The 13337-nt window shown below is 31.7% G+C and overlaps 1 protein-coding gene across 2 annotated transcripts in view; it reads left to right on the top strand.

Annotated features, from left to right (window-relative positions):
• The window catches only part of LOC126769975 (cerebellar degeneration-related protein 2), an 84337-nt gene that overhangs the window by 45221 nt on the left and 25779 nt on the right, over positions 1-13337 (top strand). The window contains exon 1 of one of the 2 annotated variants that reach the window (XM_050489049.1): positions 10895-11317. The exons of the other annotated variant lie outside the window; for it this stretch is intronic. Within the exon in view, the coding sequence (XP_050345006.1) occupies positions 11236-11317 (82 nt within the window). The 5' untranslated portion in view covers positions 10895-11235. Of the gene's footprint in view, positions 1-10894; positions 11318-13337 lie in introns of those variants that run through there. 2 annotated transcript variants of the gene reach the window in all.

The following is a 13337-nucleotide window of genomic DNA, read 5'->3' as shown; positions in this document are numbered from 1 at the left end:
AAATATTTCTTCGTAATTGTAAGAATCATAATAATATACCTAGTCGAAATTTCCTTCAACATTTTCTAATGGTTACAATGTGATATAATAAAATACATTAAACTTACGTTCAGTGAAAAAGTCATCACAAAACCGTGTCCACTTTTCCACGTTTTATCCCTCAGTTCCGTCTCCCTGACATAACGTAGATAAATGAGTTTTATTTCGAATGTAAGCAAATTGTATGGACGTGTCTTGAGCGTGAAAGCGAAGTTATTTGTCAGCTGAACACTATTGTAGCCGGACTTTACGATGTAGTTGCTCTATCAGACTTTGTAAAGATTACCACAAAGTGGCAGAACAAATGATCATATATACCTTTGTGTTACTGAAAAAAACAAATAGCGAAAGTTTATATTATATGTACGAGAACATTTTATTTGATATAGATGTTTTTAGTTTCGAGTTATTGTTTTGTTAAATTTTTAACGCATAGTTCAATTTATTTCAACATTTAAATAAATAAACGTAATCTAATATTCTTCGATATCGATTTAATCTAATAGACTATTGTTATTTATTTTTGTTTCTGAAGTAAATATGTTTGTCTGTAATATGCCGAAAGCACACTTTGCAACCAAAGTTAAAGAACATTTATTTAATAATAAATGTTTAATATAACTTAGAAAGTACATTTTTGTAAAATCTCATAATACAATGACATATTTAATTGGTTGGTAAATGTTAAAGTAATAGTACTATTTTTTGTCTATATACTTCAAGCACACCATATGTGGTAAGTAAAAGTATGGATGAAGCCTTATTAAGAAAATAGACAAGACATAGCAAAATAAGGAATTTCAAGCGTTTATGTGTTGTCGTTTCTCTCATAACAGCGGAGTAAACGTTTTTTCCTTGAAATATATTTGTAATGATTGCGCAAAACGTACGTATACGGCAGGCTGTCGGTTGGCCCGGGTATTAACAGCTTGTCTATACTTAATATTGCAAATGCAAATATTTTTTTTCTGTTTGTCTGTCACGCTTTTAAGGCTCAACCACTAAGCCGATTTTATAAAATCTGTTATGAAGCAAGTTTGAACCTCAAGGAAGGACATATTACCTAATTTATAACTAACACCTGAATGAACTGAGAGAAGCGAAGCCGCGGACGAAAAATACCCATGAATAAATTCAAAATCAAGCTTATATATAAAAAATCTTGTCTATGCTGTTGGCCGTTGAAAAGTTCCTTCATCTAGAGCCAATCTTGGATGTAGATTGGTCATACCTATCTGAATTTTGTAAGATTTTCATCGGTATTGAACCAACATATAAAATTTCAACAATTTAGGATACGGTTCTGTTCTAATTCTACTTGCAAGATTTGACCAAAATAAACTAACAACCAAACATTACAAGTTAAATAAAAGCTTGTAAAAACTATCTGCGTTATATGTTCTCTTTGCGTTATATGTTGGTTTGAGAATTGTATGTGTAATGCAATACGTTGATTTGTTACGTGTTGTATTATGTTACTATACGTAGGAGGTAATAATAACCAGTTGGAGTCAAGTATCCGGAAGGCGGAACTCGCAATGTTATCAATATGTCACAAATTGTATTTATTAGCCTGTTTTAATAGTCACGTCTTAAAATGTTCTCCTTATACCGTTAAATAAACACTTTTAAATGTATCAAAGCAGAACAAGATCAGATTGGAAATCTAACAATATTGAGTCACAATTCGAGTAAATATTTTTGACTGTCTTGCCTTTGTAAAAACTGTTTTCTTTATACGTTTTCTTCGATTTTACAAGCTTTTATTTAACTTCACCTCTTAGTATGTGCGGATCAAATATTGAAACTGACTTGTAAATCAGTTCGTCCTAATCGTTTGTGCTGTATTATTACATATAGTTTTAGTAATGAAGATATAATCTAGTATATAAATGTACTAATTTTTATAGGTGTTATTGAAACACTTTATTTGTTTTTACAAACGAACCGTTTATATTTGACTACTGTATTCTGTTACGGTTGCCTTTAACACATCGTTAGAAATAACAACTTGTGTAGCACAACACTACGGCTTACAGCTAGTAAAAGAAATCACTATTTGTTTACAAGAGCGTAAGGTAAAACACCACCAACTTTAGTTGTTCCAGTTCTACCGCCAAAACATCAATACCTCGACGACGATCCATTGGTGATGTAATGAATTGATTACGCTTCCAACAGTTCACTATATTTAGACATTTAGCCTGGGTTTTTTTTATAGAATAGGAAGGCGGACGAGCATATGGACGGCCACCTGATGGTAAGTGGTCACCAAACGCCCTTAGACATTGGCATTGTAAGAAATGTCAACCATCGCTTACATAGCCAATGCGCCACCAACCTTGGGAACTAAGATTTTATGTCCCTTGTGCCTGTAATTACACTGGCTCACTTACCCTTCAAACCGGAACACAACAATATCAAGTATTGCTGTTTTGCGGTAGAATATCTGATGAGTGGGTGGTACCTACCCAGGCGAGCTTGCACAAAGCCCTACCACCAGTTTCTTCTATAAATAAAAAAATTGTACTTTGCAGTTGCTTTTGCTTGCTGACATTCAACTGAAAATACAGTACAGTAACAGCCTGTGAATGTCCCACTGCTGGGCTAAGACCTCCTCTCCCTTTTTGAGGAGAAAGTTTTTTTGGAGCTTATTCCACCACGCTGCTCCAATGCGGGTTGGTGGAATACACATGTGGCATAATTTCAGTGAAATTAGACACATGCAGGTTTCCTCGCGATATTTTTCCTTCACCGTTAAGCACGAGATGAATTATAATCAGAAATTAAGCACATGAAAATTCAGTAGTGCTCGCCCGGGTTTGAACCCACGATCATCGGTTAAGATTCACGCGCTCTCACCACTGGGCCATCGGCTAACTGAAAATAATTAATATTACATATCAATGAAGAAAGTGTAATGCTATCATCATTCATTTATTTATAAAGAAACGTCTTCCCAATACTTTGAATATGCATACAAAAAGCCACACTTCTGATTGTCACACGCCCTAATTGTCCGTCATTACCGTTGTATTATTTCCTCTGTATTATTACGTACTGTTATGAATGAAATATAACGAAATTACTTACATAAGAATGTTGGTTCGGATGCAAAAGTATCCTGAATGTCTCGTGTAGGAAACGGTAATTACAATGTATAAGCGATTTTAGATTAGGTTCAATGTCCGTTTTTTTTTATTTTTTAAATGTATGAAATTAAATATTCAATTTACTACCAAGTAACTTTACGTGCTTTTTTTAAGGCAGAAAAGTGTAACACTGTAGTAGTGTAGAATTCGGCATATTCGATCTTATGAACTAAACACTAATTCAACGAGGCAGTTTAAGTAACATATTATTATTAGTACTATCAGCCTTATTTATAAACGTTGCTAAGCGGGTGATTAGTTAAACAATACTGTGTCTTCTTCTTTCGAATGTCAAATAAATAATGACAGAAAGAGAGGTGTATAATTAAACAGCCGCTAAGCAACATTTTTAAGTAAGGTCGTATGTAACATATAAATCATAATATGTTACTTAGTATTTAATTTGCGTTTTCTGGCGGCTACCTGCTAAAGACTAGTTAATATGTAGCTAGTCGAGACGGAAGATTTATTTATGAATAGTTATCGTGATTTATATGGTACCAGTAGCTACTTACTGCCTGCAAGTCGTCTTTCAATATTATTTATGAAATTTATTTCATCTGTGGATGTTTTTTAAGCTAAGTACTACTCATTCAATTTATGGTCTGTACTAAAAAAATCACAATATATTCGAGATAAAAAGGCTTAAATGAAAAAAAATGAATAAACCCGTTGAGGTTTCGTCGCAGATGGATTGCAGAGTGGTGGATTTTTTTGATAATTCATAAATAAGTTCTATACTTCAATAGTAAATTAAGTCTTTATTTAATAATTACAGATTTATTATATGTATAGATAGATATAAAATATATTTTTTTTTGTGGAAAATCAAAAAAAAAGTCAATGATATGCGTTTTTTTTTTTTAAATAAAACAGCGCAACGGCATAATGCTCATTGGTAAAATGTTTGGGAGTTTAATTAACTTAGGATTGTTGGATATGCATGTGGCAGTTTTCTCTCGGCACATACATCAATCTCACGATTTTTTCCTACACCCTAATAACAAAATTGTTTAAGATTCACTTGTTCTATCCACTTATACTTACCGATCTTGTTGAACAAAATTTACGATATAATCAATAAATTATAAAGATTGATTGCATTAAATTTCTTACCGTTTTGTAGTTACAAAATTATAAGTAGTAACTTTTTTTTAATTTGTCGTGACGTCAACGGATATGAAATCTTATTTTATTTTCGGTGTCGATTTAATTTTAGGCTTATTAAGTATGACAGCGGTCAGTTAATCTTCGATAGTTGTTGCCTTGACGTAATCATGACGGGATGTAGCGATGATTTGTGACTAACCTAACCTAACTGATACTATAACTGCAAAAATGAGTATGTATATTTGTTTGCATGTTACGCTTTCACGTTTCAACCACTCAACTAATCAGCATGAAATTTTGCACATAGCACCTATTCCTCTCCCCTATAATGTTATGTGGTACTTATATAATATACATAAAAATAAAAATTGATTATATATTATATTTAAACAAAATTATATAAATTTACAAATATATTTTTTGAAAATTTGCTTATGATAATAATTCTTATTAACATAATATTTATATATTTTTTTTAATCCTTTGAAAGATTTTCCGATTTATCTATTTGTTTTTGTTATTTTCGCCTAATTATTTAAGTTTAAAAGTATCGTGGTTAAATTTATCGACTTTTCCACAGATGTAAAAAAAAATTGCCATGCTAGTGACTTAAGGAATAAGCTATACAATAAAATATGTAATACCGTTTTATTTATAGTCACGAAAAGATTTCATTTCAATAGAAAAACTCTAAATAAGTTTACTGTTTTTCTTTTGTAATTAGGTTAAATAAGGAATTATGATTCAATAATTTTCAATTCTTCCGACAAACCTTCTATTCAAGGTTTAGTACTAGAATTAACTAAGTTGTCATTGAATAAAGTATTATTTTTTTTAGATTTATAATTATAAACATAAGGTCATCACATAAAGTAAAAAAATCTATAAAGTAATTATAATAATATTTAAATATGAATTAATGCTTGTGTTTAGCTTCAAAATAAGGTCCTCCTTAGCTCAGCTGAATTTATTTTTATTTTTTAATTCTATAGACAATATCATAGTCGATTCTAAGCCAAGTATATTTTTTTTATATAATTAAGTTTAGATTTAGTATAAAAATAATATAGCAAAATTATAATTTGTTATAACATTTATATTGTGTTTTATAGGAAATATTGAATGTTGTACGATTTATCGACATTGGCGATTTTGGTGACAATGATTATTCTTATTTAAACTGTAAATTATGGTAAGATTAAAAGGTAATTCGACAGGAATAAAAGTGACTGCTTCCTTCTCGGTCGTAGCGTGATTTATAGTCTATAAGATATATAGGTTTTTAGGCAATTACAGAATATTATCTAGAACAAGTAATAGCAGGGTTATTAATTAAGAAACCAAGATAAAAAACAAAACATTACAAAGTATTTCAGTTGTCATTTTTTTCTATAAGCAAAACTTTATCTCTCAAAAGAAACCAAGCCTTTTGAACGAATTGAGATATTCTTTAAGAATAGACACGAAAATTATCATAAAAGATCGTGAGATGTCAGAAAATGATATGCAACATTGACTACAAACAATAATAATTATGACAAAACACGATACACGCATAGAAAAATGGCATCATAAGACGGTTGTGAACATTTCACAAGTGAGAGACGTAGTGATTTTTTACACAACAGCACTGCAGTATAAGACCAAGTATTATTTAATACTAATAAATTTTCTCTTTGAAAAAATTTATCGATTATAATCGATAATGGTCTAGAAACCAGACCACTGTTAATTAATTGTGCTTCTCAAAACGATTATATAATAGATTGATTAATGAGTGTTAACAAAGCAGTGTTTGTTCTTGAAATCTGATCGATCTTTTGACGTCTTATCTAAGTCATGTGAAAGTGATTACAATCGGACGTCATAATCTTATAATATTTATACCTCGGTCTTGTGGTTAGCTCGTTAAGCTGTCGATCCCGAGATTCTATTTTCAAATCTTAGCACATGTCAAAAAAAGTTTTTAGGTTATCTATCAAGAAATTCACAGTATTAACCGGATTGGAAATTGCCACCTTTACTAGAAACCATTCACATTCAGGGATTGAGGGCTCTTATGTTTATATTACCAACCGTGAGAAACTTCTCCAACTACTACAGACATCGTTAGCTTCGAAAGTATCTTGAATATTGACATTTCCTCTTTATAAAATGTAATGTTTTAAATTAATTATTTTTATATAACATATACTTCATCATAAAAGTCATTAGATATTCTACTGCTAAACAGCAATACTTAGTATTGTTGCGGTCCGGTTTGAAGGGTGAGTGAGCCGTTGTAACTGCATGCACAAGGAATATAACATCTCAGTTCCCGAGGTTGGTGGCGCATTGACGATATAAGGAATGTTAAATTTTTCTTACATTGCTAATGTCTATTGGCGATGGTGACCACTTAACATTAGGTGACCCATTTGCCCGTCCTCGTATAACATAAAAAGTCTCGTTTTGTGACAATATACATTGGTACGTATTTAATTTTGTAGGAAAAATAAACCTTTAAAAAAATATTACATTTATTCTAAGCGATTATAAAAATAAGGATACAATATTCTTTCATTGTTTCTCTTTAACTACAAACGATTTACGAAGCTTATTTCCTATCCCTTGTTAAACTCTATATATACAGGTAAACCAATTAAATTTTAAAAACTCCCATGAAAGTATTGCCTTTGTTTTTACTATCAAAACAAATAAATCGTTAATAAGCCTCACAAAGTGAAACAATCGCCTGATCCCACGAAGGTTGGCACGCGACTGTGATGTTACGAGAATTCCATAACAAGCATTATCTCCCGATCGGATATGTCTGAGGTATCCGATTTGTAATTGTTATTTATACACCGAGGTGATACTGTTAGATTCTATAGACTTTTGATAGATTAATTGGCGTGCTACTTTCGCTTCCAAGCTCTTACTACATATAGTAAAGATTCTCTCTGAAACACTTACCTAGTTGAATTTAGACACTATATTGGTCCATTGAGAGTTATTACTAATTTTAGTATGTCGAAAATGTAATTTACTACAATATTTTAATAAAATTACTTTAATCTCGAAAAATCTTTGTTGTAAAATGTATAGACACATATTTCTTAAATATGATCAAAATTTCCATTAACGAAATAAATATTAATGTCGCGTTTTCTTAGTGATCGCACAGTGATCGATATATGACTATAATCGTTATTGAAAAATTTAATAAAAACATATTAATTTTCATACTTCGAACTGTTTTGTCGTTGCCTATTTATCAATTATAAATTTAACCAAGACCGTAAAAAATGCTCAATACAAAGGTTATGTTACTGTTTGGAGTCTATGATGTAAGTCATTAGGATTGTTCATTAATTATTTTAATCGTCGTTTAACTTACGTAAGATGCTTTCGCCAATAAAATAATGTGGCTATTGTCAGGGATCTCTGAATGAAGCTTTGTTCACGATGTAACCCGTAATAAATTGTATCTAAACTCCCATTGTCTTGCTATTCGCTTGTTGCGTAATGAGTAATTGATATCTAATTATTTTTATCCGATTTTTTTTATCGCTTTTCGATAACCTCATTATAATATTATCTGTGTATTCGTTTATCTGCGATTTAATTGAATCTCATAGAATTTGAACCGGATTTAACGAACGAGTGTTGCTTGTTCCGACCGTTTAGAGTATACCGTTTAAGTTATTTTTTTAAATTATTTTAAAAAGTAAACGAGGAAATAGAAAATGGTCGCCAATTGATACTGGCTCCGCAAAACGTGGTTATCCACCACACCTGAATTTTTATATGCTTCATTTGTATCATATTAATTCGTCTCGTGCTGGACGGTAATGTGTCAGATGGAAAACGATCTGTGTATCCACCAACCCACATTGGAGCAATTTGTTGAAATGCTCCAAACCTTCTTATTAAAAGAAGAAGAATCCTTAGCCCATCAGTGGAAATTATATAGTGGATAAAGGCTGTTACTTTATTGTAAATATACAGATTTAGCTTATTTTCTCATTTGCCAACTGTTTCTATTACTGACATATACCTGTGTCTATTTTTATATTAATCATGCATAATTAAAACATTAAGAGATGTTTTTCTCATGTCATAATCATTATGATGCCAGACATGCTATTTAATAAACAGTTTTGAACATTGTCACTAATCCAACAGGTTTTTCTTATTTTTGTTGACGATGGTGACATAATGTGGCCAAATATTCTTAAGCCAGAAAATGATGTCATGATTGTGTTTGCTGAATTGTAAACAAATTGTATATCGTTATTTCCATTAGAAGATTAAAACAGGTAGTAATTGTTTTTTTTTTTTATTTAACACTCGCAATACCCTTCAAACGTTACCTCCTTATAATATATATAGATCAAAATTTCTCGTAGATGTCACAAATAAGTGAAGTGAGTAGGAAAATGTTTTACTCAATTGAGTCCATTCGTAGATTACGTAATTTTCTACCTATTCCTACCAAAATTACGTTAGCTCAAGCCATCTTCCTGCCCATCCTTGATTACGCTGACCCCTGCTATCTTGACCTAAGAGAGAAGCAATTAAATAAACTCGAGCGTATTAAATATAATAAATCTCTGTATTCGTTTTATATTCGGACTCCGCAAATTTGATCACATTTCTGAATTTCGCAAAAAACTCGAGTGGCTCCCAATCCGTCTTCGAAGGAATACTCATATTCTTTCTCTTCTTTACTGTATACTTTTTCATCCAAATTCTCCTCACTATCTTAAAAACCGTTTTGAATTACTTAAGGACTCGCACGGCCGCACTCTACGATCTGACGATATCTAATTCTTAAAAGTCCTTCTCTCTTCACTCTTCTTCTTTTTATACCAATTCTTTCTCTGTCCAAGCAGTTCGCCTATGGAATTCTTTACCAATCCACTTAAGACAATCTCAAACTATTAACACATTTAAAATCCGACTCAAGGCGTATTATTTATCTTTATAATTTATCAGGGAGAGTTCTTTTATTATCTGCCGCACTTTATTACTATTTATTATTATAATTATCATAATTACATTTCTTTTTTTGTAATTTTTTGTTTTATATATTATATACGTATGTTTATGTACATATTATTTATTTATATGTATGTATATTTAGCTATAGTACTGTGTATATATATATTTATTTAAAAAATAAAAATTAAGATGATTAGTACACCTCCTTACCGCTTTATTTATTTATTTATTTCATGTCCTTCACCCAAAGGTTGTCTGGAAGAGATCGCTCTTTTAGCGATAAGACCGCCTTTTGTACAAAATAGTTTTCGTTTCTTTTGTGTTTGTGTTTAAAATGGTTCTGTAACTCTTTTGGTGTACAATAAAGCATATGCTATTCTATTCTATATATCAAGTTTTCGCCCGCGTCTTTTTAGGTACCCTATCTCCTTTTCTGTACCCCAGAAACGTGTATGCAAAATTTCACGGTGATCATTTGAGTAATTAAAACGTGTAGTTGTTATGTATGCGTAGTTAATATTTGACATGGTGGTCGATTGCACAGTACCAATAGAAGTTGATATGATGCAGCGCCATCTATTAACCAGACTATTTGACAGTGTGCCTACATATTATAAATAAAATATATGTATAATAATAAAATATATTTAATATTCTAATATATACTTTTTCGTAGTAAATGTATATGCACGATGGTTTGTCTTCTTCTTTCGAATGTCGAATTACTGATGATAAGGAGTTATCGGTCTATAGCTATTAACCCCGCTATACAGTATTTATTAGTAAGACCGGTAACCGTTAATGAGCCGGCATGGCCTAGTGATAAGAACAAGTGAATCTTAGCGTAAGATTGCGGGTTCAATTTTTGGATTACACATGAAACTCTGAGTTTTCATGAAAATCTGAGTTTTCAAGTGAAATCGACATTGCCGTGTTTTGTAAAATAAAATTTATTCAAAACATTCAAATTTTAACTCAAATTTCCTAATTTGTCTCCAATTCAATAAATGCCTTATCGTATAGAGTATGTATTAATAAAATTATATCTAACTCTTGCTCTTGAGCAGGTACTTAGTAAGCGACCAATGTGAATAATAAATAACTAATTAAAGATTTGACCTTTGAAATTTGACCTTATTAAATAAAATTTTATCTATATTAATGTAAATCACACTGCTTAAAAGCTAATACGGTTTTAATTAACATAGAAAACGAATTTTTATGCGCTTTAAAGTGCAAAACGCCTGATATTTTAAAATAGCAATACACTTTCTGGCATTTGGCAGGCGTTAGTCACTCGGCCAGTAAAGTCATTCAACTACAAAATATGTATCGTTAAACAAAAAATCTGTCCAAACCTTATTAAGCGATATAATAAAACTAAAACTCAATGTACAAGGTCAAAAAATTTAAATTACGTAAACGATCTTTCATTTATGTAATTATAACGAGTTAAAATAAACAAATGGTTTAGAAATATCTTGGAAACATTGACATCATGACTTTGTTGTATCCTTATATTAGGAAATTCTAATCAGTTGATTAATTATGATCTCTGGCATTGGCTAAATGTGCCCAGTGAAGCATGGCGACCCGCCGACGCCACTACGCCTCGCCGTCCGTATCGACATGCGCCCCTCGCGCAAGCGTGCTGAAACAAAAACGCAGAGTACTCACGCATGCGCCTGTTCCGATATTGTGCTTGAGCCCGAGTCTTGCGACACACGACTCCTCTTTACGCTGTGTCGCATAATTGATTGTCCAGTCGATACTGACATTGAACGGCTGGTGCGCGACGGTCGCCTGCCTCATTACGATTATTTATATTCGAAAGCGATAACACACCCAACGTATATTTTCTGAAAATATTCCATGACATGGCCTTATTCTGTGATAGAATGCATCCTATGTTGTGATCTGAGTGATGTGTAGTGTCTAGTGCGAAAATATGGATGTGGCAAAGGACAAGGCGACCTTCCATGACGATTTTGGGGACGACGACTTCAATTCGAGACGATGTATGCTGGACGGTCAGTACTTAATTAAATACGTTTGTTTTAATTCAACGTTTTTCTATGTTCTTTCAACAATATAAATTGCACCTATTGATTTTCTATGCAAATGACATTGGAGACGTCGGAATCGTATTTACATTTAAAAGCTAATACCGCTATCTATTGTTAAGACACCTTTTAGTATGATTCATTGCAAAAATGCTTACTTTCTGTAAATAGTTTAGGAATTTAACGTATAATATACCTGTGTATAAAAATACCAAGAACTAAGGCAGTGGAAACTAATTTATACTAAACAGTATCCTACTAATAATATCCTACTAGTAATATTCGATGGTCAGTTGGTCTCATACCGATTATAATCTATATTACCTGTTTGTTATTATTGATCAACTTAAAGTTATATCGAGACTGATGTATGACTCACAAATTCGCCAGCGGAAAGCGTGAGTAAAATCGGTTGATAGGGCTCGTGCAGACAGATGCGATCCCGTTTTGGCAAACGAACCTTGGCTCAAAGAACCTTGCAGCGTGCCGCCGCGTGCGTTAACCCTACTCCCTCGGGAACTTTTATAGGGTTTTAAAATCGATACCAAGCCCCTACACAACTATAAGCTTATTTTCAATCAGTGTTTTTATAACGCTTCCTAATCGTTTCTCGTACCATTAAAGGAGGAAATCGATTGAATTGCAGCGTACATTAATTTGCAATCTAGTTAATATATTTCCAATGTCATTTGAGTTGATGGACCGTTTGACCGTGTTATACACATGTAATTTATAATGAATATATCTATGATCAAGTTATTTTTTAATTAAGTGATTTTAGAGTAATGATTATAGCCTAAATCTATACTGATAAGAGAGAAAAGTAAACTATTATAAAGTATATATTAATTTAATATTCCAATTGCTATCATAATTTATTTTTAATCGTGTAGTGGAAATGTTGATAAAAACAGGTGCTAAGTTTGGTCCCGTCGGATAACAGTTAAGTTTCATTTTTGAACGTTTCTTTTTTAGATTAACTTATAGCTTTGAATATTAAACCAAGATATAAAAATCCAGCTATTGTTGGCATTGTACAAACTCTACTTCCTAAGCACATCACTTTTAACACTATATCACAATGAAACCAATACATTCAGACGAACACTTTTATTTTACTTGATTACTATAAAAACAATAATCTCTTCTATTTAATTCAAATGTAACAAACTATAGCGCGATCTAACCGACTACTAACGCCATCTATTATTACGTAACAAAATATCTATAAAACTTTTTTTTTACTTAATATAATAAGAGCACCACATTCAATATGATAACAATACATGTAGGTAACACAGTCTCACTAGAATATAATATTGAATAATTCTAAGTTTAGCAATTAATTGCATAAATTCTAAAACACAGATTAAGTCAAAGCATTCTTCTTAATTGTAATTGATATTTGATAATCAATTAATATTTATTTTTATTTTTTAATCAGGTAATAACTTTATACAACTTGTCACCTTTTATAGATTTGTTGGCGTATTGTACAACACTGCAATGGTCTTGCGAATAAGCAACACGTGATTTGCAATTAAAATCAACAATGTATTTTATTATAGTGGAACTTTATATTACTTTACTTTATTACCAACAATTTTGTTTGCTAGAGAGGGGAGGGTGGTTAGGTGGCAGATGTTAGGCATAAAAAAGTATCCTATTTCCTTCCTTGGGATACAAATTTGCTTCATACCAAATTTTAATTTCCAGTTCAGTAGCTTAGCCGTGTAAACGTAACAGACAGACATGGTTAGAATAGCATTTATAATATTAGTATTGATGCAGTTAAAATATATTCGGATATTATAATACGACGGTAAGACTATTTAAAGTGATAATTTTCATTCCAGGAAAGTTGTGACAGTTACATTATAATTTGGCATCACCGTAGCATGCGAAAACGACCCGTGGCGCTCCTCGTTAAGACGGAAAGGGTACCGCTGGTTTTTTAGTGGGTATTCCGATGTTCCCATTCCAACGA

This window comes from Nymphalis io, chromosome 8 (assembly GCF_905147045.1).
Source record: "Nymphalis io chromosome 8, ilAglIoxx1.1, whole genome shotgun sequence".
NCBI classification, from domain to species: Eukaryota; Metazoa; Arthropoda; class Insecta; order Lepidoptera; family Nymphalidae; genus Nymphalis; species Nymphalis io.
The sequence above is the reverse complement of the archived record's forward strand: the minus strand, read 5'-3'. Positions and strand labels throughout refer to the sequence as shown.